The sequence below is a fragment of the Erigeron canadensis genome, chromosome 6, assembly GCF_010389155.1.
Source record: "Erigeron canadensis isolate Cc75 chromosome 6, C_canadensis_v1, whole genome shotgun sequence".
Taxonomy (NCBI): Eukaryota; Viridiplantae; Streptophyta; class Magnoliopsida; order Asterales; family Asteraceae; genus Erigeron; species Erigeron canadensis.
This window is the reverse complement of record NC_057766.1, coordinates 21184479-21206461: the sequence shown is the minus strand read 5'-3', so window position 1 is coordinate 21206461 and position 21983 is coordinate 21184479. Positions and strand designations below refer to the sequence as shown.

General features: G+C 32.6%; 2 protein-coding genes across 2 annotated transcripts; both read left to right on the top strand.

Moving 5' to 3' along the window:
- Positions 1 to 275: 275 nt before the first annotated feature.
- LOC122603375 (probable CCR4-associated factor 1 homolog 9) lies at positions 276 to 1387 on the top strand. Its single transcript, XM_043776056.1, has one exon. The coding sequence runs from the start codon at positions 391 to 393 to the stop codon at positions 1264 to 1266; it is 876 nt and encodes a 291-aa protein (XP_043631991.1). The 5' UTR covers positions 276 to 390; the 3' UTR covers positions 1267 to 1387.
- A 15138-nt stretch (positions 1388 to 16525) lies between these two features.
- Positions 16526 to 17590, top strand: LOC122605675 (transcription repressor OFP15-like). The gene has a single exon (XM_043778627.1). It carries the CDS (start codon positions 16739 to 16741, stop codon positions 17501 to 17503), a length of 765 nt encoding a protein of 254 aa, XP_043634562.1. The 5' UTR covers positions 16526 to 16738; the 3' UTR covers positions 17504 to 17590.
- The last annotated feature ends 4393 nt before the right edge of the window (positions 17591 to 21983 follow it).

Genomic DNA, 21983 nt, shown 5'->3' with positions numbered 1-21983 from the left:
AAAATATTCTAGTTATTATTATTATCGATTACGATATTTTTTTAGCCATTAGTCATTTTCCTTCCATAAAATATTTAAAACATCTACAACTATAAACCGACTCATTTTTCATATTTTAAAAACCAATTAAGTTAAGTAAATTAAAATTTTAATATTCCAAACCACGGTCCGAGTCTTTCTAGGGCCCACTCACCCCACTATCAGAAAACCGTCTCACATTTCTTTCTCCCCAATTTTCTTTATATATACACACAAATCCATACAAATACAGAAAACCTATACATACACATTTACAACCTATACATACAAAAAAAAAAAAATACACACACCAAACCGCTAACCCTAATTCCGCCACAACCAACAACCATCCAAACTGACGTCATCAATTAAATGGATTCCCCTCCACCACCACCTCAACCGCCGCCGCCGCCACCACGACCGCCGTCACCGCCAATCGCAATCAGATCAGTATACGCAGCCAATCTCGATTCAGAATTCCGGCTAATGGGATCGTTGATCGACGATTTTCCGTACGTTTCAATGGACACGGAATTCCCCGGCATTGTTGTCCGTCCGACCGCCGGGCACGAGTATTTCCGGCAACAAAATCCGTCCGATCATTACCGTTTTTTAAAATCAAACGTTGATACGTTAAAACTGATTCAAGTTGGCCTTACTTTAACTGACGCCGATGGTAATTTACCTTTTATACCAGATCCGCTTCATAGCCCTAACCCGACCCGGTTTATTTGGGAATTCAATTTTAATGATTTTGATCCGTCACGTGACAGGCACGCTTCTGATTCAATTGAGTTATTAAAACGACAAGGGATTAATTTTGAGAAAAATTCAATAGAAGGAATTGACTCTGTCAATTTCTCTCAATTGATGATGTCATCAGGTTTAGTATGTAATGAGAAAGTAAGCTGGGTTACCTTTCATAGTGCTTATGATTTCGGGTACTTGGTTAAGATGTTAACGGGTCGGGTTTTACCCGATGAGTTGAGTCTGTTTCTTGATTTGTTGAAAGTGTATTTCGGTGCCAGGGTTTATGATGTAAAGCATTTGATGAGATATTGTGAGAGTTTGTATGGTGGGTTAGATAGAGTTGCGAAAACGTTAGATGTCGATCGGGCCGTTGGCAAGTGTCATCAGGCCGGTTCGGATAGTTTGTTGACTTGGCATGCTTTTCAGAAGATTAAGGAGCTTTGTAGCGGTGGACCGGAGAAGTATGCTGGTGTTCTTTATGGGTTAGAAGCTTTTTAAGGTTGAGATTTTCTTTGTTTTCGTAGTTTTTGTAGAAATGTTGCTTTCCGGTAGTGAACTGAAAGATGTAAAGTTGTGATCTTTTTTAATATGAATTTAGCTGCTATCGATTATTTACTTATTATTGGTTTCGGGCATTCTACATGTTAGTTTACTAAATAATAAATATTTGGCTATGCACATTGCTTTCTATGGAATTACCTCAAATACATGTTTCGTTTATTTATTCGTTATTCAGAGGTTGATAAGATTGCAAGATTACTCTTGTCATAAGCATAATGTGAACCAGGGGATGTTTAGGCGGATGTACGAAGATGTGATGACAAAGTTTATCAAGTTAAAATGTAAACAACTTGCTTGGCGAGGCTTAATGGTGGCTTTGATTTGCTTAGTGTTTATGATTTCGCCTTTAAATTGTATAGGGAAGGGATCCCTGAAAGAATGTTTCAAAGTTGAGAAACATGTACATGTAGGAATCTGTATGTCGGTTCTCTATCACGAATCATAACAAAGGAGGGAGACAAAATGGGTGGAAGGTCAGGACAAGAAGAATATTAGAACTGTATCACATTAATTTTCTAATGCTTATGTTACTATCATTAACATATGATGTTTCTGCTTTTCTCACCAATTTGAACCGTTAATGGTGGATTTTACGGTCATTTCTTTACAAGGCAAAAGAGTTTCTTCCAAGCTCTGTTGTTTTTGACTTTCCAGAGGGCCTTGTTACTCTCTTCTATAGTGCATTTAAAAAAGCTACATTTTTGTACATGGTTAAATGTTACGTAGATCTTGAAAAAGCAACAATTAAAGGTCATTTTACTTTGTTACAATGTTGTAGAGAAGGTGATTGGTTTTTATCTGACTTTCCTATTCCTCCCGGACTTTCTTTTCTTTGGTTATCATTTTATAACCTCAAGTGGCTTCTCCGGTTTCATGCCTGAGATGGAGGTCATCTAAAGGACGTGTCTCAATACTCTCTGTCCGTAACTTCCAATAACTGTACTGTATAATATGCATTAGTTGACCTTTTGTTCTGCATGATAAAGTTTTAATATATGCAGTGATCTCATTTGTTAAGCTTTCTTACATTAGAACTAGACATTGAGCTAAAGGTAACCTCATGCAGATGTTGCTATGTCTGATACATGGTATAACTTAAAATTTAAATGCTAGCAGAGGCTAGTGTTTCTTTTCTTTATAGGTAATCATCAAGTGTTTATTACCATGATCAAGTTATTCTTGATATCCCTATATAATTCTTGCAGTGAAGTTTGTGATACTAAGGGGATAGGTGGTGAAAGTGTAAACGAATGCATTATTACATGTATAGGCAGAGCTTTAATTAGGTAAAAGCAGGAAAGACTGCCATCCCCGTCTCCCTGGCCACTACTGTATGTGTGTATAAGTTACTAAGGTAATTGCTCTTTTTTCTTGGAAAAAATGATATAACAGGTATATGTATCTTTGATACAGCATGTGTTTGCAGCCAAAGAAAGTTTAGTGTTTCTACTTATAACTCAAGGGCTTATATGGCGTCACGTGTTATGTAATCGCTAGAAATAGTTTGATATTGTCTTCCCTCCTGCCCACACACACACACCAAAATTTTGATCTACAAAAGGCAGCCTGTGGAACTATTTCAGTTAACAAACTTGTGACATTGCTATAGCTTAGGATGTTAGTTAATTGAACATTACATATTGCTTCACCATTTATCTGCAGGATGCTATCGAATTGGATAGCAGGTCAATTGACATTTTAACTTCGGGAGGTACATGTATAGCACCTCCTTCAGTTTTCAGCTATATAAACTCTATATGTTTAGCAGTTCTGTTGTTGTAAACTGTAGAAGGTATACACATTTAGTAATTAGTACCCTATCTGAGTATCTGACAACAAAATTAGAAGAAAAAATTTTATAGGAAAGTATCTGTAATGCTTCTAAGTTGAGGTTTTATAGAAGATCAAGAAGAAGAAGCTTATGGTAGTAAGCCTTACGATTCTATATATGTTTGTTCTAAATAATACATATGCAGATGCAGGCTGGGTATGCTGTGAGCCTGTATTAGTAGACTTGAGTAGCATTAGATTAAGTACATGTCTTTGTGGTTATCAATCGTTGAGAGGTTGATGGAAGTGGAATACATGCCCTGCACAAGCCTCTTGAGGTCAATATCCAGGTATTTTATTAATGGACATAGTCTCTCAGTTATCTGGTCAATATTCTTTTTTATGATCTAATTATGTTGTTTGTGATAGTATTAAGGCTCTTAAAACAAAATAAATGATGCTGTTTGTGCTTATATGCTGGGGCTGTGATAGGAACCCAAGGATTGGTAAATCCAAACCTGCTGGATAAAGATAAACAGGATGGGAGGAAATTGGAAGGAGGGAAAATAATTGAAAATTTGGTAGTTAGGAGGTTATCCACAAAATCAGGGAGTGAGGTTAACTGCTCCCACTTATGTTTAGTTTAAATATTTGCGTGTCCTGCATTTTTTCTTTTGTCCATGTTTATTCTGATTTAGCAAACTTGATTTCTTTTGTCTCATTTTTTCTTTTGTCCATGTTTATCTATCATGTAATTTGAGATTAGCTATCTCGAATCAGGCAACTATCTTGATTGATCTTATTTCAATAAAGTCAGATTTTCAGTTTCTATCAGGCTGCAATCTTGGCCAACTTTGTGTCCATGGAATCACTGAATCAGTAGGACGAAATGTTGCTTTGGTATGCTTTAGGGTGATGTTCATGTTTTTGGAAATATAAAGGTTAATGGTCCCATCAGTAATGTCCTTAAAGTGCAGTAAAATATATTTAGGTGTATTTCCTCTCATTTTATGTCATAAATTAGAACAAAGGACGGAGAAAAATGGATTGAAATAGAAGACAAACCATATTTGTAGAATACAAGTGTATTTTATACCTAGTTATGTTCGTGAATAATCAGATATTATAGGTATGGTGCCAATATGTGACCTTGTCTTTTTCTTGCTAGAGTGAGTATAGATCCACACTTCTTTGTAAGGTGCACTAAGCTGATTATGCTGCTAGTGTGAGTTTTGTATATTGTCATATACTGTAAGGAACTGTAGTTTTTTCTACAACCAGCTTTGTGCCTTTTAGTGGGCATAAGTATTTCCTCTAATGCACTAAGAAACACAATGCTGAAGATTTTTGCATATATTGAAAGCAAGTACGAGGATCGAGTATGTACTTTTCTTTTGTATGACTTTACAAGGTATTATGTAAGCCAATGTGTAAGGAGGATTATGATAGAGACCCAATTGGGTTGTTGGACGTAGCTGTTGGCTTGTTAGATCCAGCTACTGCTGCACTATCCATTTTTGGTGGCAAAAAGGAAGTGGTAAAAGGAAAAAAAGGGCAGTTTACAGCCCAATCAAGCCGGAGCAAAAGTTTAGGGCTGAATTAGAGGGGGTTGAATGCTAGGAGCTGAACGAGGGGCGGAAATGACGGAATTAAATAATGGGATTAGTAATTACTCTATGAGTATTATAAATATCTCATATCCTGTTCTAGTTGGGTATGTTTGGATTTATTTTTGATTATCAATGCTCTTGTATTAGAGACTATCCCCTCTCGAATCGGGTCAACTATCTTAAGTATATTTCAATAAAGTTCTGAATTCCCTGAGTCTGTCAGATTGTTCATTAACTAGGGAATGTTGGGTCTTGTTATTTTCTTTCAACTTTAATGCTGAATGAATTTTGCTCTCATTTGGCCTTTCTTGTATTTGTACCTTCTGGAATTTCTGGACTTCATTTCTAATCTGATAACCTTGAGAGGCTTTTTAAGTTTTATGTACGAGATGGAGGTTGTGTCTCAATACTCTCTTTGCGTTTATTTTCTAGTAATTGTTCTGCATGCTAAAGTTTTACTCCATATGCAATGATCTTCTCATCTGTCCAACTTAAATTTCATAAGAACTGGTATTTTGGAAACTTAAAGGTATGCAACCAATGCATGCAGTTGATGCTTTTGAGTTCTACATAGTGAAGTCTACATGCTGATGGAGGCTAAAATTTTTATATTGTTAGTTAATTATTAGAGCCTTCTTAGACTTATTTTGCCATCCCTTCATTGTAGTAGTTGTTATCGAGTGTGGCACTAAGGTCCGTTTCTTATATTTTGGAAGTATAGTAGCATATATTTTTACATCAGCAGGAACATTTAATATTCCTGAGTCAAATGTTCTCTTCAAGACTTGTTTTATTATAACTTCACAATATAAATTTATGGGGATCATATGTTTGCTTATATTGTCTTAGCATTTTCTCGACAGACAGGTATAAACACTTTACCCTTGTACGACTTTTACATTTTCTTGGCCGGAGGTCCTTTTGGAAGCAGTCTCTCTACCTCTGGGTAGAGGTAAGACTGTCTACAGCTCACCTCCCCCATACCCCGCTCAGGGATTGGGTACAGTCGTTGTTGTTGTTGTATATGTTTGCTTATATTGGTATTATTGTCTGCTCAATGAGCAATATGCACCGCCGTTACCATGTATTTTTCTTTATACGCAAGAATGTTATGATAGCATGTATGACATAAATATGCAAGAAAATGTTTGTACTCTTGATGCCTATTTCCTTGCTGGTTTCTATCTTATTATTCTTAATTTGTATTACATTAATTTTCTGCATTAGAGAAAAACTAATATTTTTTTATATATATTGATGTAGTAATATAGGATCGGGTATGTACGCTTCTCTTGTATTGACTTCAGGGGGTGTCATGTAAGCCAATTATAAGATGGATTATCCATTAGTGGGTGTTCAAAAGCATGTTTTCTCTTGGCCTCTGCAGGTGATAGTGGTCTTATACTCTTATGTCTGGAATTTAACTTATATGTATTCCTACTTTCTTTCAATTTCAATGTTGGGGAAGATGCTTGATGAATTTTGTTCTCGTTTTGTCTTTATTGTTCATGTACCTCCTGGAATGTCTGGACTTCATTCCTATCTGATAACCCTGAGCGGCTTTTTCAGTTATTACTATGTTAGCTCTTTGAGTTTCTCCTCCTTGGCTGTATAATGAAACCACTACTGATGTTCTTGTTGTTTATGACCTACACCCACTAGGTATGTCAGCAGAACCAAAAGCACATGGGGATCAAATATATGTCATTGGCATTTTCTCGGTTCTATGGACAATTGCACAAACATCTTAATATTTGCGAGGGTCACTAGCATGCAATAATATAAATATGCAGGTAAGTGTCTCCTTTTGATGCCTGTTGCCTTATTGGTTTCCATGTTATTATTCTTAGTGACTTTTACATTAATTCCTGCATCATATTGAGTGAAGAACTACAATCCTTTACAGGTTTTACTATGTTCTTTTATCATCTTCCCTTAGTTATATATTAAACAACTACAGATGCTCTACTCATATATGGCCCACAGTTGCTAATTTCGCAAGCAGAACCATAAGCACATCACAACCATTTTGTTTTGCTGGTCATGGTGCTAGTGACAAACATTTATTGTCCGTCTAGTATATGAGTAATTTTTCTACAAAAGTAGAGTCTACGAGTTTGTGTATGAACTGCTGGTTTCCATATTATCAACATTATAGGTGCCCCTCCATGGAAATATCAATGACTGAATAGAATTGATGTTATTTATTTAATATGTTGTGAGTAGTAACTGGTTAAAATTTGTGTAGGACGTGGAAGTACATCTTGTGTCACTAGAAAATGATATATGGAAGGTAAAAGTGGCAAATTCGACCAATTTGGTCGATTTGAGCTGTGTTTTGTTCCAAACGGATCGAATAAAAACAGAAAATTGGAGGGAGTTGATGGGTCAGACAGATTTAAGGTGAGTCAAATTTCATTTTAGAATATATTGACCTAAATAATGGACAAAAAGGTATATACTCGTCGACCCCATATTAACTTGGCCCACTTTAACCCAACCTAAAAAATGACCCACTTCAAACCGGACCAGTAATTACCTGTACCTATTCGACCAGTCCATCTTTCCTCTTGTGAGAAGGATTGCTTCATTGTATATTGCACTTTTACTCTTGGGAATTCCCTTTCTTCATTTTATCTGGGAGATTGGCAACGCTAGTTAAACTTTTTGGTATCAGATACGCTTACCTTGTTATACCCTTTATTTTGTTGTACTTGCATATAACTGAATGTCATTAGCAAAATTCATCATCAATAATTTTGAAAAATCTTATGTATAAACTGATTCTTAGTTTATTTGTTTCAGAAGTTGATGGGAGTGCCACATGTAAGTTTAGTGTAATGTATATCAGTATATACATCTTTTGGTTAGTAGCCAATCTGCATTTGTTCAATCACTTTTTAAACGACCGATAATCAAGTAGGTGACATTAGCTGACTTACTAGTGGCTGATTGCATAGCATGCTCATTCACTTAATTAGAGCTAAGACGCATGACTGTTTGTTCTGTACTTTCATATCAAATCCTTTTCTACCATAAAATTTAGTGATTTTTACAGTTTAGCTGTTATCCTGTCTTTCTCAGTTGACGCAGGAACGAGAATCAACAAAGGTTTCCGGTGCAACAGATCAGGTACCCCTGTTAGGAATTACTGTACTGTTTGTTTACTTACTCATCCTCATTCTAAATTATCCGCTTAATTATTCTGGTAATTTGGGAAACACATGTAGAGGGCCCATACTAGCATGTGAGTTATCAATACAGTCTCTCTCGGATGGTCCATTGCTCCTAACTTAGTAGTAGACATTCAACAACGAAAGCTTTTGGTTAAAACGGTCTTTAACTTACCCCCAGCTTATTGGGGCCACAATGAGCTGTGGATCATTTGCTTAGAGGATTGAGCTATCTTTATGGTAATAGAGTAGACCATGAAGGTGGGTTTTGGGGACCAACGCGAAGAAAGTGACATACTATCCAAGGTGGGTTGGGAATAAGGTAACGGAAAATGACACCAGTGTTGGAAACACAGAAACTAACAAGAGCAAACCATTATTAACTTCCCCACACATTTCAAGGTCCCAAGTCTCACTTTCTATCTTCCATCGACACTTACTTAGCTTGGTGGTCCATGATGATATTATGTTATGTTGTTTAGGTTCAACACGGGCTTGGGCTGTAGACGAGCTTAGCCGAGCTTGAGCTTGCTTAAGCTCGAGCTCAACACATGGGTAGTTTTATAGGTGCAAGCTCATTTTTGATTGTTATATAACATTATTATTATTTTATTATATTTTAGTGAGTACAATATATAAATAGATTCAATAATTATTATGGGCTTCTGTTAAACCATAAATATATTTTAATGCTATTTAGTATGCAACTATATATTAATTTTATATAAAATTTTAAGTATTGAATAGAAGGCTCCTTTAAGTTTGTTAAGCTCACAAGCCTACTCGAGTTTAGTGTCTCAACCTCGGTCAAAAGATTCTGTGTTAAACAGCTGAACTTGGTTCCAAAATATACGGGTTCGGCTCTGGGCCTCTGGTTAATGAGTTGTGTTTTAGCAGCTAATGATTAGCTCAAATTATTTACATCCCTTATTTATGCTAAGCGAGCGATTTGGACTCATCAGGTTGTCAAGGCACTACCTTCATTTGTAAGCTCGAGTCCGGTTAATTAGGTTTGTTCGTAGCTCGAGCTTACTCCTATTCATTGTTGACTAAAAAAACTCAACCTTGAAGAGATGAGAGAAAAGTTAGTGGTAGGATTTTAATGGTGCTGGGAAAAAGGACTACATGGTTTAATGCAAAAATGAAAATTGAAAGCAAGTACTGGTGGCGACGTTACTTTCATTTACTGTTATTTTAAAAGGACGTTGGGCTATGACTGTAACTTACAATCATTATTATAGATTTATCTTTTTTAATAGAAAAATAACAAATGTGAGTAATTTAATCTAGTGTGTTAACTTACAGCATGATCAATTGTTAAGTTTCATGATCAGTTGTTAAAAGAAGGAATATAATGGCTTGAGGAAATATAACTTATTGTCAAAAAACTTTTAATTTCAATGAGAAAAAAGCTTTTAGTTTCAACCAAAAGCTTGATAAAATAGTAAAAAGCTTTAAAAAAAAGCTTTCCGACGGAGATGCTCAAGAAGAGAAAAAAAAACAATGGTTTTGTGCGATCTCTCATTGAAACCGTACCACTAATCATGTTTGTAGGACTATCAAATAGTTGTCACGGATCTTTGACTCTTCTTAATATTGTATCTGAAACTGTACTTCTTTGAATAAATGACACACTGATTTTAACAGCTCATCCTTGGAAGTGTTTTCACATGCTTAGTAAAGGAGTTTTTATGATGCATTTGTTGTGTTGATATGATAGATACATGAACTATTTTAAAAAACATTTTTCTATCATTTTATAGTTCTATTTCCTGTTTAACTAAATCTGCATTTCATTTTTATCGCAATATCAATATCGACTTATTTACCTATAAATGAGTCGATTCATGTTATGTTTTATATATGTCCGGCCTCTTCATGCTTTCGTATTGTATGCGAGCTTTCATGATTTAAATGCTAATGATGAGTCCATGGTTAGCTTGGTGGTCCACTCATGGTTCAATAATGTATCTATGGCTTGGTTTAGCATGCTTTGGCTCATATCTATCCAAGCTCGCTTGATTTAAATACTAAGTGAATATTATCGTTTCCATTGATAGATGATCATAATTATCAGTATTTTCTCGATCGGCTCAGTTTTCTTGATATATTTTTGATGATTAATGCGTTGTGGGCTTGTGGGCTGTGGCATTATCTAAAAAAAAAAACAAAATGACATTAAACAGGTCCATATCATGCTTTGTTTTGGCTGATTTGGAAAGGGGGAAATGGTCCATTCGGAACAAATTATGTTTTTTCTTGGATATAATGTAGCAATTTGGAGGAAAATGACGTACAAATTACAAAATACGCGTGCCACATAATGCTGAATGATATCACGATATTTATTCGAGAAAATTATTTTTTCGTCTTTGAAGTTGTTTCATTTTTCACTTTTTGTCCTTAAAATGAAAAAATAGTAAAATAAGCCTTAAATTTAACACTTTTTTCACTTTTCGTCCTTGTGATAACAACGTTAGTTCTTTTCATGTTAAGGTTGATAACATTCGTTAGTTTCTTTGTTCATTTTTTGTCCTTTCCATTTTTTTCTCCACTTTTCTTCATTTTAATAATTTCAAAACTGCCTAATAGTTTATAAAACATATTTAAAAGAAGAATATGACACTTATTACATTTTTTTTATATTTATTTTTACCAAAATATATTTATTGAAGTTTAGATAACTCAATATATTTAAGAAAAACATTATATTATAACTGTGGATTGGTTCGATGATTTGTAAAGTTCAATATCAAAAATGTTAGAAAAATAATTTACGTATATATGTTTAATTAGAGATGATCATATTAAATATAATACTAATTATAATAATAATAAAAGAATGAATATTTATTGTTTATTAATGCTATCTTAAAAAAAGTTTAATTAAGTATAGCCTAAAAGAGACATGTGTCGCTTAAATATAGTGTCATGCATTATTTAAAGAAAACCACAATTATTATACTTCATCCGTCCAACTACAAGTGTCACATTTTATTTATTCAAAGTCTTTGTTTTTTAACTTTGACCTTAAATATATATTCTTTTTTGTTATATAATTATTGATGAAAATCTAACCAAATAAAAATATACTAAAACTCAATCAATTCATGTAACTTTTATCAAATATCATATAATCCAAATAAAAATATTTGAGGTCAAAGTTCAAAAATAAAGACTTTGAAAGTTCAAAATATGACACTTCTAATTTGACAGGGGGAGTAGTACATTGGTAGATATGACATATTATGCGATTGATGATTTTATTTATTCACCCTGTTAATTATACCTTTATGTAATTGTCTCGTTCGATAAATTTTCATGTGCTCATAGATTTTTGTGCTTTCTTTGTATTATAATTTGATATTGACTCTACTCATTCAATACTTTCTTTTAAAATTCGTTGTCTACTCCTTTATGATTTCTGTATTGTTGGACAATTTTGAAATTATCAAAATAAAAAAAAAGTAAAAAAAATTGAAAAAAAAAACTAACAAACGTTGGCAACCTTAACTGAGAAAAACTAAGACCGTTATCGTGGGGACGAAAAGTGAAAAAGTGTCAAGTTTATGGTTTTTTTTGTTGTTTTTTCATTTTAAAGATGAAAAGTGAAAAACGTACCAAATTTAGAGACGAAAAATGTAACTCTCTGTATTTATTCTTTTACATCTTTTCATACTAAATTTAATGTTCTACATATTTATTTAACGATAATTGTGGAATAGAGAACGCCTCTCGCCATCCAAATTAAGGTAAGAGCTCATGCAAATAATATACACAGTTGTTTTAACCAGATTACATCGTGTTGTGTCAAATGGGATTAAACCATTACCTCATAGGTAAAACCTTAATGTCTCTACTAGTTGAATTGGCATCACACAAAGTTTTAATTTTTATAAACCGTTTATCATGTTAAACTTTCCTTTCCACTAATGCAAATAGGCAGGTATTCTTATTACTTTTTATAAACGGATGGCTTAGTTACAAAAAAGATATGAATGAGTCATATTTAATGATAATATTCACGAGGGGTATGTATTTGTTTAGTTTAAGGTTATTTTAAGAACCCTAAAAAGACAGAAATTTTTAGGAACCCTTTTTAAATTCAAATTATTCACTATATGATTGCTTACACATGTTCAAATGACTATATAATTGCTTAAAATTGTTCATATAACCATCTATATACATTTGATCATCACCAATCTCACGAAAACATTATTTTACAAAAATACTTACATACATATGATCGACCTGCATACATGTGATCATAACGTTATTCGTGCACATGTAATCATAGAATTCATGTCTCTAAAAATTGCATAATGGATGATAATCCATGTTTCTACATAATTGTAAAATCTAAAATTTCATCTAAACAATTCAATAAAAATCAAAAAACAATTATCAAGTAAATAATAATTAAGGATTAAGCTTGATTTAAAAAGTTTTTGCCTTTTTAGAGGTTATTAAAATAACTTTTCACTATTTCTAGATATATATGTAAATTTTTTTAATATAATTAATACTAGTAGATATACATTGACAACAATTCCAGCCTAGCCGGTTGAGGCATGAGGTTTTTTGCCTACGCTTTCGAGTATGGTTGATGTAATCTGGTAAATTTTGTCCTGGAATTTCATTATGTTGTAGACCAAGCCCGACCAAGACAATTTAACGTAGTTTACAGCGAGTGGTCTTAACCTCGTATGGTAAGTTAGAGGGAATTCGAAACACAACATTTCGAAAAATGTAAGCTAGAATGCAACAATTAATGAGCTTAAATGATGCTTGATGTCCCAGACCAAATATGTATGGGAAACTTGTGAGCTATGCAATGTCTTGAACTTGAACATTAGTAGAGATCGATAAGAACGACTTGTTATACAAATGCCTTTTGTAACACAGCCCAAAGGAAAGCTCTATAAAGAGTACGACCTTTTTTTTGTAATGTACCTGATCACGTTAAACAAACAATCCTTAGTATCCTGCCATTTGATGAAGGAAAACTGACGGTAGGTTATTTGGGGGTGCCACTCATCTCAACGAAACTAATTTACAATTAAGGATTGTAAAATCCTTGTAGAAAGAATGGAGAAGAGAATCGATGATTGGAAGACGAAAACCTTGTCCTTTGCAGGTAGATTACAACTTATTAACTCCGTTCTTTCGTCACTTCATGTCTACTGGGCTTCAGTCTTCATATTACCTGCTCGCGTTGTGAAAGATCTTAAAAAAAAGATAAGGGCTTTCTTATGGTCCCAAGACTCGGTGACAAAAGGAAAAGCAAAAGTCTCATGGAAACAGGTATGTCTCCCCAAGGCTGAAGGTGGGTTGGGTATAAGAACCAATAATACTGAAGTTAATAAAGGCTTAATGGCTACTCATATATGGAGCATCCTCACTAGACGAAACTCTCTATGGGTGGAATGGATCTATTCCTATAAGTTAAAAGGAAACAGCTTCTGAGAGATTGTACCAAAAGGAAATATGAGTTGGGGTTGGAGAAAACTTCTCCAAGTTCGTGATATTTTTATACCCTTTATTTGGAAACGCATTGGTAATGGCTTAGACACACATGTGTGGAGCGACACTTGGTCATCCCATGGTCCTCTTAGAGCTGTGATTACACCAAGGGATATTGCTAGAGCGGGTTTCCAATTTAAACTCTAAAGTTGCTGAGGTCGTAAGTGATGGAGAGTGGAAATGGCCACGAGTCGCAGTTGATCAATAAAAGGGATGAGCTAACTTGGTATGACGCTAATGGTGTCGAGCAACCATTCTCGGTCAGTGTAGTGTGAAATACTATAAGACATAAGCAGCCAGATGTAGAGTCTCTTTTTCGAATGTCAGTTTTCTATGCAAGTATGGACATTAGTGAGGCTGTTTGCTCAAATGCAACTTGTACCAGCAAAAAAGGAGAACATAATCAGCTACTTAACTCCTATCTCCAAAAAGATATCGACGCTAAGTATTATAGGGAAATTATTGGTTGCAGCCTCCACATATTTCATCTGGAAGGAACGAAATGCAAAATTGTTCACAAAAGATAAGAGAAGTCCTGCTCATATATGTGCTGTTATAAAATCACTCGGGTATCCCATTATCGAAAAAAAAAAAAAACAGTCCAAAGGTGTCGATAGCTTTAGATTATGAAAACCATACATCTAGGCGAGCTCCAAATGATCTTTGTTAATTATTTAAAATACCGCGTCTTGTATGAAGCTCTTGACTTTACTTCCAACTACACACTTCGAATTATAATACCTAGCCCATGTAATCCAACGATCTTTAGAAGTTCCATTCATGGTTTGTCTTTATTTTTTTTTTACTTCTTCACGTAATCTAATCTTAATTGTTGTAATATTGACGTTGCTAATTAACTCCTTGCTAGTATCGTTTTAATATTAATTTTTTACCTTTGCAGTTAAAATAAAGTTGGAGCAAAAGTTAGAAAGGCTTTTTATGTAATGGTCTTTTTATTAGTGTATTCATTTCAAATATCTATTTATTTAGTATTATAAAACATCGGTTCCAAAAAAAAAAAAAAGGAAAATGTTAGAAACCTTGTTGATCGATGATTTTGAATTTCGTCTTTCTATTTGAGATGATTGAAAGACATTCATTGTTAATTATGAATATGGACGAAATTGAATGAGTTTAATGACTCACTTGTATGCCTATTATGCAATTATATATGCTGCTATCACATTAAATATAAGTTTAATGAGCTCTTTTATATATACTCAAAATTTCAATATCTGAAATCTACTATCTCATGCATCATTTATGAAAAGTTAATGTGATATATGATTAAGAACCTAAATTGGAAGTAAGATTATAAAACGAAAAACTATATTACTTTTACTTTTAAATTACATAATGTTCGAAATGATATACATCCAATAATCTATCCTATTTACTTTTATTATCTTTCTTAATCTCTTCCTTTAATTATGCCAAGTGTTATCATCATGTAGTTAAGTTGATTATTAGATTGTTTTGGTTAGGTTGATTAATCATTTTCCTAATAGGTTACCACTCCATTAGCTGAGGAATATCAGTAACGTTAGCGTAATTGAGAGTTTTAAACTAAGCTCAAATCATAAATTTGTAATCTTGTATGAAGTGTATGTCAATTTAAGTCAATGTAGCCTAGAGCCTAGAATAGTCTAAGGAAAGTCGTGGCCCATAAATGAAAATTGCATTATTACTTGTGTAAAGTTCAACGACCATAACGATCTCATTGATGTTGGTTCATGTCACCGTCGACTATATATGTTAGTTGTAGCGAGCATCGTGTGCCGACTTCAATCATCAACAATGCTTATCATAGGGTGTTCACAACCAGATTTAACCAATATTAGGAAAAAATCTAATCCGAATTATAAAATCCGGTTTCAAAGTATTATAAAACCAAACCGGTCCAGAAGAATTAGAAAACCAAGACCCGGATCTAGTTTTGGTGTGCTCAGTTTAAAATTCAAAAGCATATTAACAAGTCGAATTTAATTTAGACAAACTAACTGGTCGGATTGGATCAGTTAGTTGGAGCCTTTGTCTTCAAAGATAGAGGTTAAGATTCAATTCTAATGTCTAAAAAAATTTAAGGTCTTTTTCTTTTGCCTTTGGTAAAACCTACAAGCAGTTTTTCTAACTTACACCATTGAAGACGGCTGTTAGCAGTCTCTTGGTCCATATGTATGAACCTCGGTGTATATTATCTAGCGTCTTGCTCGAGTCTAATATACCTTTTTAGTTATGTTCGAGTTCGCACCCCATCATATGGTTTAACAACTTTCACCCACAAACTTTTAACTCTTGAACTTTATCCTTTAACTTCAATTTATGTTAGTTTTTATATATAAACAACAACTTATATATGTATAATTTTACTTTTGATCCTGAACTATTTGATATTGTGTAATAGTTGAAAACATAAGCCAGCAAGTCCGCAACTAATAAACTTTGGTAAACAACTCCTTGTTTGTATACAGATTACAGACAATGTTGTTTAATTACCCGCAAGTCCACATGATTAAGCATCAAGAAAACAAAATTTAATACAAGCTAGGTATTGAAGAAAACAACTCTTACTAGGAATTTGATACTTGGTAATTTGGGACGATGGAGATGGTATGTGATGTTAGTGATGATCGACAACAAGAGATTTTTATAATATGCTAAATTTTGTTTGATTATAGAGTTAGAAGAACAACGTTTGATTATAAAGTTCTTAAACAGCTAATCGTAATTGGCTCTAGAATTTCTTTTACAACTATAAAGAATATACAGTTTTAGAAAAACACAACTATAAACAAGGCTGAAACTATCTTGGTTAAAAATGAAGGACCAAACAAGTGTCGTTTTTCTTCTTGAACGCCTCTGATTTGAGAATGTCGCGTAAGGTGGAAATTAAAGACAAGCAATACTTATGCTCATTTACATCATCATCATCGTTGTAAGAACAATAAACCGAATGATTTACACTACTTTTTATGCATATTGAAACATAAGGGACTTAATCCTTCAAAGTCTTAAACATATAAGGTAAAGAGTGGTAACAAATCCAAAGAGAACAAAAAACAGGACCATATGGTATAAAACAACAACACACCACCAATTCATTCACCAAATTAATATTGTTGATCCTAACTTCCCTCACCACTTACCACCCCATTTTTATTTTAAAAACTCTCACTCTCCCTCCTCATTCAATTCCAATCTGACCATCTTATTTAACATGAATCTATAACATTTATAACTCCTTCCTACTTTCATATTCAAAAATCAATACAATACCCCTTTTTTTCTCTACTTTTTTTTAAGCCCATTTCAAAAACCATATCTACAACAATGGGAAGAAAGCTCCCATTTTTTCCTACTTGTGGAAGTCCTAGTAAAACTCTCTCTTTTCGTGCCGCCACCGCCATGGTCGGAAATCTTGAAAATGAAGAAGATATGGAGTCCATGATTAAAGGGGTTTGTAGTGATAGGTTCTTTTTCAAGCCAGGTCAAACAAGTTCCATACTTGAAGAAGGAAAGTTAAAAGAAAGTAAAAAAGAGAATGGAAAAGAAAAAGAAAAAGAAAAAGAAAGTGACTTGCCATATAAAGAAAGTAGTGTGTCAATGATGGAGATGGAGTCAACTGACCCATTTCTTGACTTCAAAAAGTCAATGCAAGAAATGGTGGAAGCTGATGAAGGGTTAAAAAGTTGGGACAATCTTCAAGAGCTTTTGAGTTTGTATCTTGCAGTAAATGATAAAATTAACCATGGTTATATCATTGGTGCTTTTGTTGACTTATTGGTGGTCAATAATCTTGACTCATCATCTTCATTATCATCTTCTTCATCATCATCATCATTAATCATTAATGACCATGAACAATCTAGTATTAGCAAGAAGAAAATGATAATTAGTAGTAGTAAGTCATCATCACCAGAATCTACTTTATTATTTACATCATCATCAGCAGCATCTTCTTCTGGAACTTGTTCAAGTACAAGTCATTGTTTGTCATCTTGTTCATTAGAAGATGAAGAAGAAAACCATGAAGATCATAATAGTCCTCAAAAAGCAATAGGTTCAGATTATGATGCTTCTTCTTTATATGTATGATTTTTTTTTATTAATTTCTATCTATGGTAAGATATGTATATCACTAATTTTAGTAATGATAGTGAGATTTATCTCTAACTTCTACTACATATTCTAGTGTTTGTGGGTAGCATAATTAACTCCAACTAAACATATAATTAATTTTTATTTTTTTTTTCTTTCTATTTCCATTATTCTTGAAGTAAATGAGAAGTGTTATATATTCTTAGAAAACCATTAAAGTTCTGCATTGTTTAATTAGTTGTAGATTTAGAAAACACAAAGACTTGTTTTTATTCTGGAGTGAAAAAGTTTTTCTAAATTTATTTTAGAAAAGTTACATTTGAACACATTAATTTTAATTCAGCTTATCATGTTTTCCTTTAAAAAGAAACACATCAATTCAGTATAAACACCTAAACACTCACCAAACGGAATGTATACATTGATATTTCTCATATCGTACTTTGTATTTTCTTGTCAATGCGGATATACTTCCTGTATAAGAGCATACTCGTGTATAATGAGTATTTTTGCCAAATTGGTGGGTGTGTGTAGACGTTCCTTTATATTAACCATTCTTATAAACAGACCTTTAGTACGTACGTATTTTTTTAATTCTTTTAAAGTTTTTTTTTTAATATATAGTTAAATGGAGCTTATACAATCTACATAAATAATTGGGTTAAATGGAGCTTTACAATTATCAAATGTTTTTCAGCCCACCATCTTCACAAAAATATAAGAAATTATGTTGTGAGGGCCATGAAAATGGACGTATATGGGGTCAATGATCGATAAATTTGAAACATTTTGATCTGGTCCCGGAAACATATACACCTAAAGGGGGTTTAATAGACTTGTCCTTTTATACTTACACATCAAAATTAATGATATAAATATGATACGTATATAATAGCAAATATAAAATTCTATATTTACCAAATAGATTTAGTTCGAATGCTCGATCACACTACTGCAAATATCTCAATTAATTCTCAATTTTACATAATGAGGTTTCTCTACAAGTTGTGACTTCTTTGTTACATTAAAAAGCATACGTGTATAAAAAGCCATGGGTATAGCATATATAGAATCTGCTCATAAAGTTAAAAAGACACTTGCTAAAGTTTTGCAACTTTTGCATGCATATAAACTTATTTATGAATCCAATTGGTAGTGCACTTGTACAACTAGTCCATACATATTCTGTAAAATGTATTGACTTTGGTAACACCTTCTTGGTTAAAGTGTAAGTTGGATGGAGAAATATCAGTGTAACTTTTGTTCTAAATTTTTAGTTTAAATTGAAAGGGGCATATATAAAGGTATTGTTTTGAGTATAAAACATAAATGTGTATAGAATTGTTTAGAGCTTAAGTGTGTGCAGTGTCGAAGCGAGGTATTTTAGTATGGGGTCGACGTCAAACGGTTTTTATGTACTAACAAACGTAAAATTAAAATACAAAATAATATAACAGGAGTCTGGAGTTGACTATTATCGTTAAACTTAATATATACATAAAAATATTATTAGAAATATTAATGTTTATATACATTGTCAGATTACAAGGATCGATCACTTTCAACCACCACATAACTCCGTCACTGAGTATGTGAAAAGGCGAAATGTCTCTTAATGAAATTATAAAGTGAGAAAGTTATGACCTTTAATTACATAAAAAAATTTGTACTATATGGTGTATTTTTTATATCAGCATAAAATTTATTCATGAATTTTATGATAAAAATGATAATAATTTTATGTATGTTAATAACTCCCTATAAAAATGTCATTTACCAAAAAAAAAAAAAAGCAATAAGTAAAAAATTATACATAAGAAGAAAAACAGAGTGTCCGATAATAAAATAGTAAAGAAGGTGGGTTGGTTGGCTTGCTTGCTTGAACGGCATTCTGCTATAAATGAAAACTCTGAAATTCAGGCAGGGTTGTTTTGGATAATTAATAACTCAATAATTACTCATTAAGTAAAAAATATAAATAAATAAGGGTGTTACACACACACTACATCAATCTGCATTGAAGTTGTATTGTTGATGATCCTACCGTTGGATGTCTACCAATAGAGTCCATATTATAAAGTACGGTCTATATTCATTATGAACATTATATTTTGACCATATAAAAGCAATAGAATGGCCGTAAGTGAGCTAAATGTTTGACGAATTATATGTGCCGGTTCATAAAAAATGCACATGAATTTTTTTTTTTAATAATCAAACATATATTAAAAAAAAAAAATACAGATAAACATGAACATAGCTCTAGTTCATTCACGTTTGATACTAGCTTCTTTGTAAACGTCTGGAATTTTTTCATAAACGTTTGTTCTTTAATATTTGTGCATAAATATTATTAAATAACAATTCAAGTTCAACAAATGCACATTAACACACGTGTCCTTAATTACTACTTAAAACCAAAAATCATCTCATAAAACGAAATTTAAGGTTGATTAACACCATATATAGTGATAATTCTGCGTTTAATAATCTATACTTTTCTATATGTACGAAGTGTAAACGGGATGACTTTTTGAGGGTGTGGTTAATTATTGATTTCAAAATTGAGAAGGTCATTATCATACAGTATGATGGTAACAATTCTGAATGAAGATTTTGGCATTGTCTTACACTCATATTCTTGCAACCTGCCAACATATATTATCAGCATGCATGGCATACACCAGAAAATGATTAATAAACAAACAATGATAGATGGCTTAAGTTTTTGTGCACAACTAGTACTACTTCTACTACCTCAAATTATTTTTGGGTATTTTGTGCCTTCCATAAGCTTATTTTCCAAATGCTTCTTAAGAGAGATGCCATATCAACAAGAAAGAAAAAACACAAGTCCAAGTCATATACATAATGTCCAAGTCAAATGCATAATGGAATATATTATGGGGGTGCATATACAAAGCAATAATTAATTAGTCAGAAATGAAGTTACATAAAGATGCAAAAAAGCTTACTACATAACACTCATAAAAACAAAAGACAATAGCTAAAAAGAACTTTAAAGAAGCATTTTCCTTTTGGATTGTTTCAATAAGATATAAGATATGACAGAAGTAACTTTTTCTTTTTGTGTTTTGGTTTGTGATATATAGTAATGCCTTGTGCTAAAATATATTGATTTGATCCTTAATTTTAGTTTGATTATGTCTTCATCATCATACATATTTTGTCCATATACACATACAAATGACGACATTCGTTAACATTTATATTTCTCTTTCTCATCTTATTTTTCTATTTTACCACATGTCCTCATTTGTAAGAGGATTCTTATGCATAAAATGTATAATTATGTCAACTTAGACATTGTAGTAATGCAATCGACTAATTGCTTCTTTTAAAGTCCTGTTTTAGCTATCGTTCTCCTATATATCTTAACTAACGCAATATTTCATGTTGTATCTGTTTTGAACTTTTCTATAGTGTTACGTTCAATATTATTGAGTGGCTTTATAGGTTAAATGATAATTAGGCCTTTGTAGCATTCTGGAAATATAAATTCGCATTTGGTTCACACAATTTAACTGAAGCTGATGGAATTGTAGATGAATTTCCATTCCGTAGTGTGATTCACTGATTTGTATTCAAAGATAGAGAAATTTCATTTCGTTGGAATTTAACAATTATTTCATTTGGTAGAATATTCATTTCCTTGGGGTAGTGGGACGAATTTTTTTTTTATTCCGTCTCTTCGCTTGAAGCTATAAAAAAACATTCTTTTAAATTCAATTCCTTTTGATACATCTATTCAAAAAATAGTATCATTTTTTCAAGTCCAATTTCTTTGATACATTTTGTTCGTTTCAAAAAATATTATGTGACACCAAACACGCTTTTTGTGTTCTGTAGGAGTCAAATAAAGGTATGAATTAATTATTTATAGACTTAATTAAAGTTTTGAAATATGTATATATTGAAATGCAAGTGTAGAGAATAATCCTTATATCACACTCATCCTTTCTGGCTTGGATAGATATGAAAGAGAAAGGGCTAAATTTTTTTGCTAGGAAGACAACAATAACTTTGTGTGGATCGCAGAAGATCAATGTCACAACCAGCAGATAAGCTGCTTATTTGGTGAAGTGGTCCATGCAAAACCAAAGCCCAAAAACCATTAGTTATTTTACAATTAAATTTCTTTGAAAGCAAGTTGTTAGATATCAAGATTTTATCCATTTCAAGAACAACTTGTAGTTATTCATATCCTAACTACAACTTTTCTGGTGCTACATTTCTATCAAATAGATATAAATTCCTTTTTATTGTATGCTACTTCCCTTAAACAAACATCATGGGATACCAAATGATCCAAATACACTATCGTATATTATATTATAAACATAAAAAAACACACATGTAACAATTGTATGTCTTCATCATTTGAAAAATGAAAATGACTTAATAAGTATATATTCAACTCTTACATAAAAATGACTAATGTCACAAATACACTAGT

Coding starts and splice junctions, on each gene's coding strand:
- LOC122603375 (XM_043776056.1), top strand. CDS start 391: ATGGATTCCCCTCCACCACCACCTCAACCGCCGCCGCCGCCACCACGA.
- LOC122605675 (XM_043778627.1), top strand. CDS start 16,739: ATGGGAAGAAAGCTCCCATTTTTTCCTACTTGTGGAAGTCCTAGTAAA.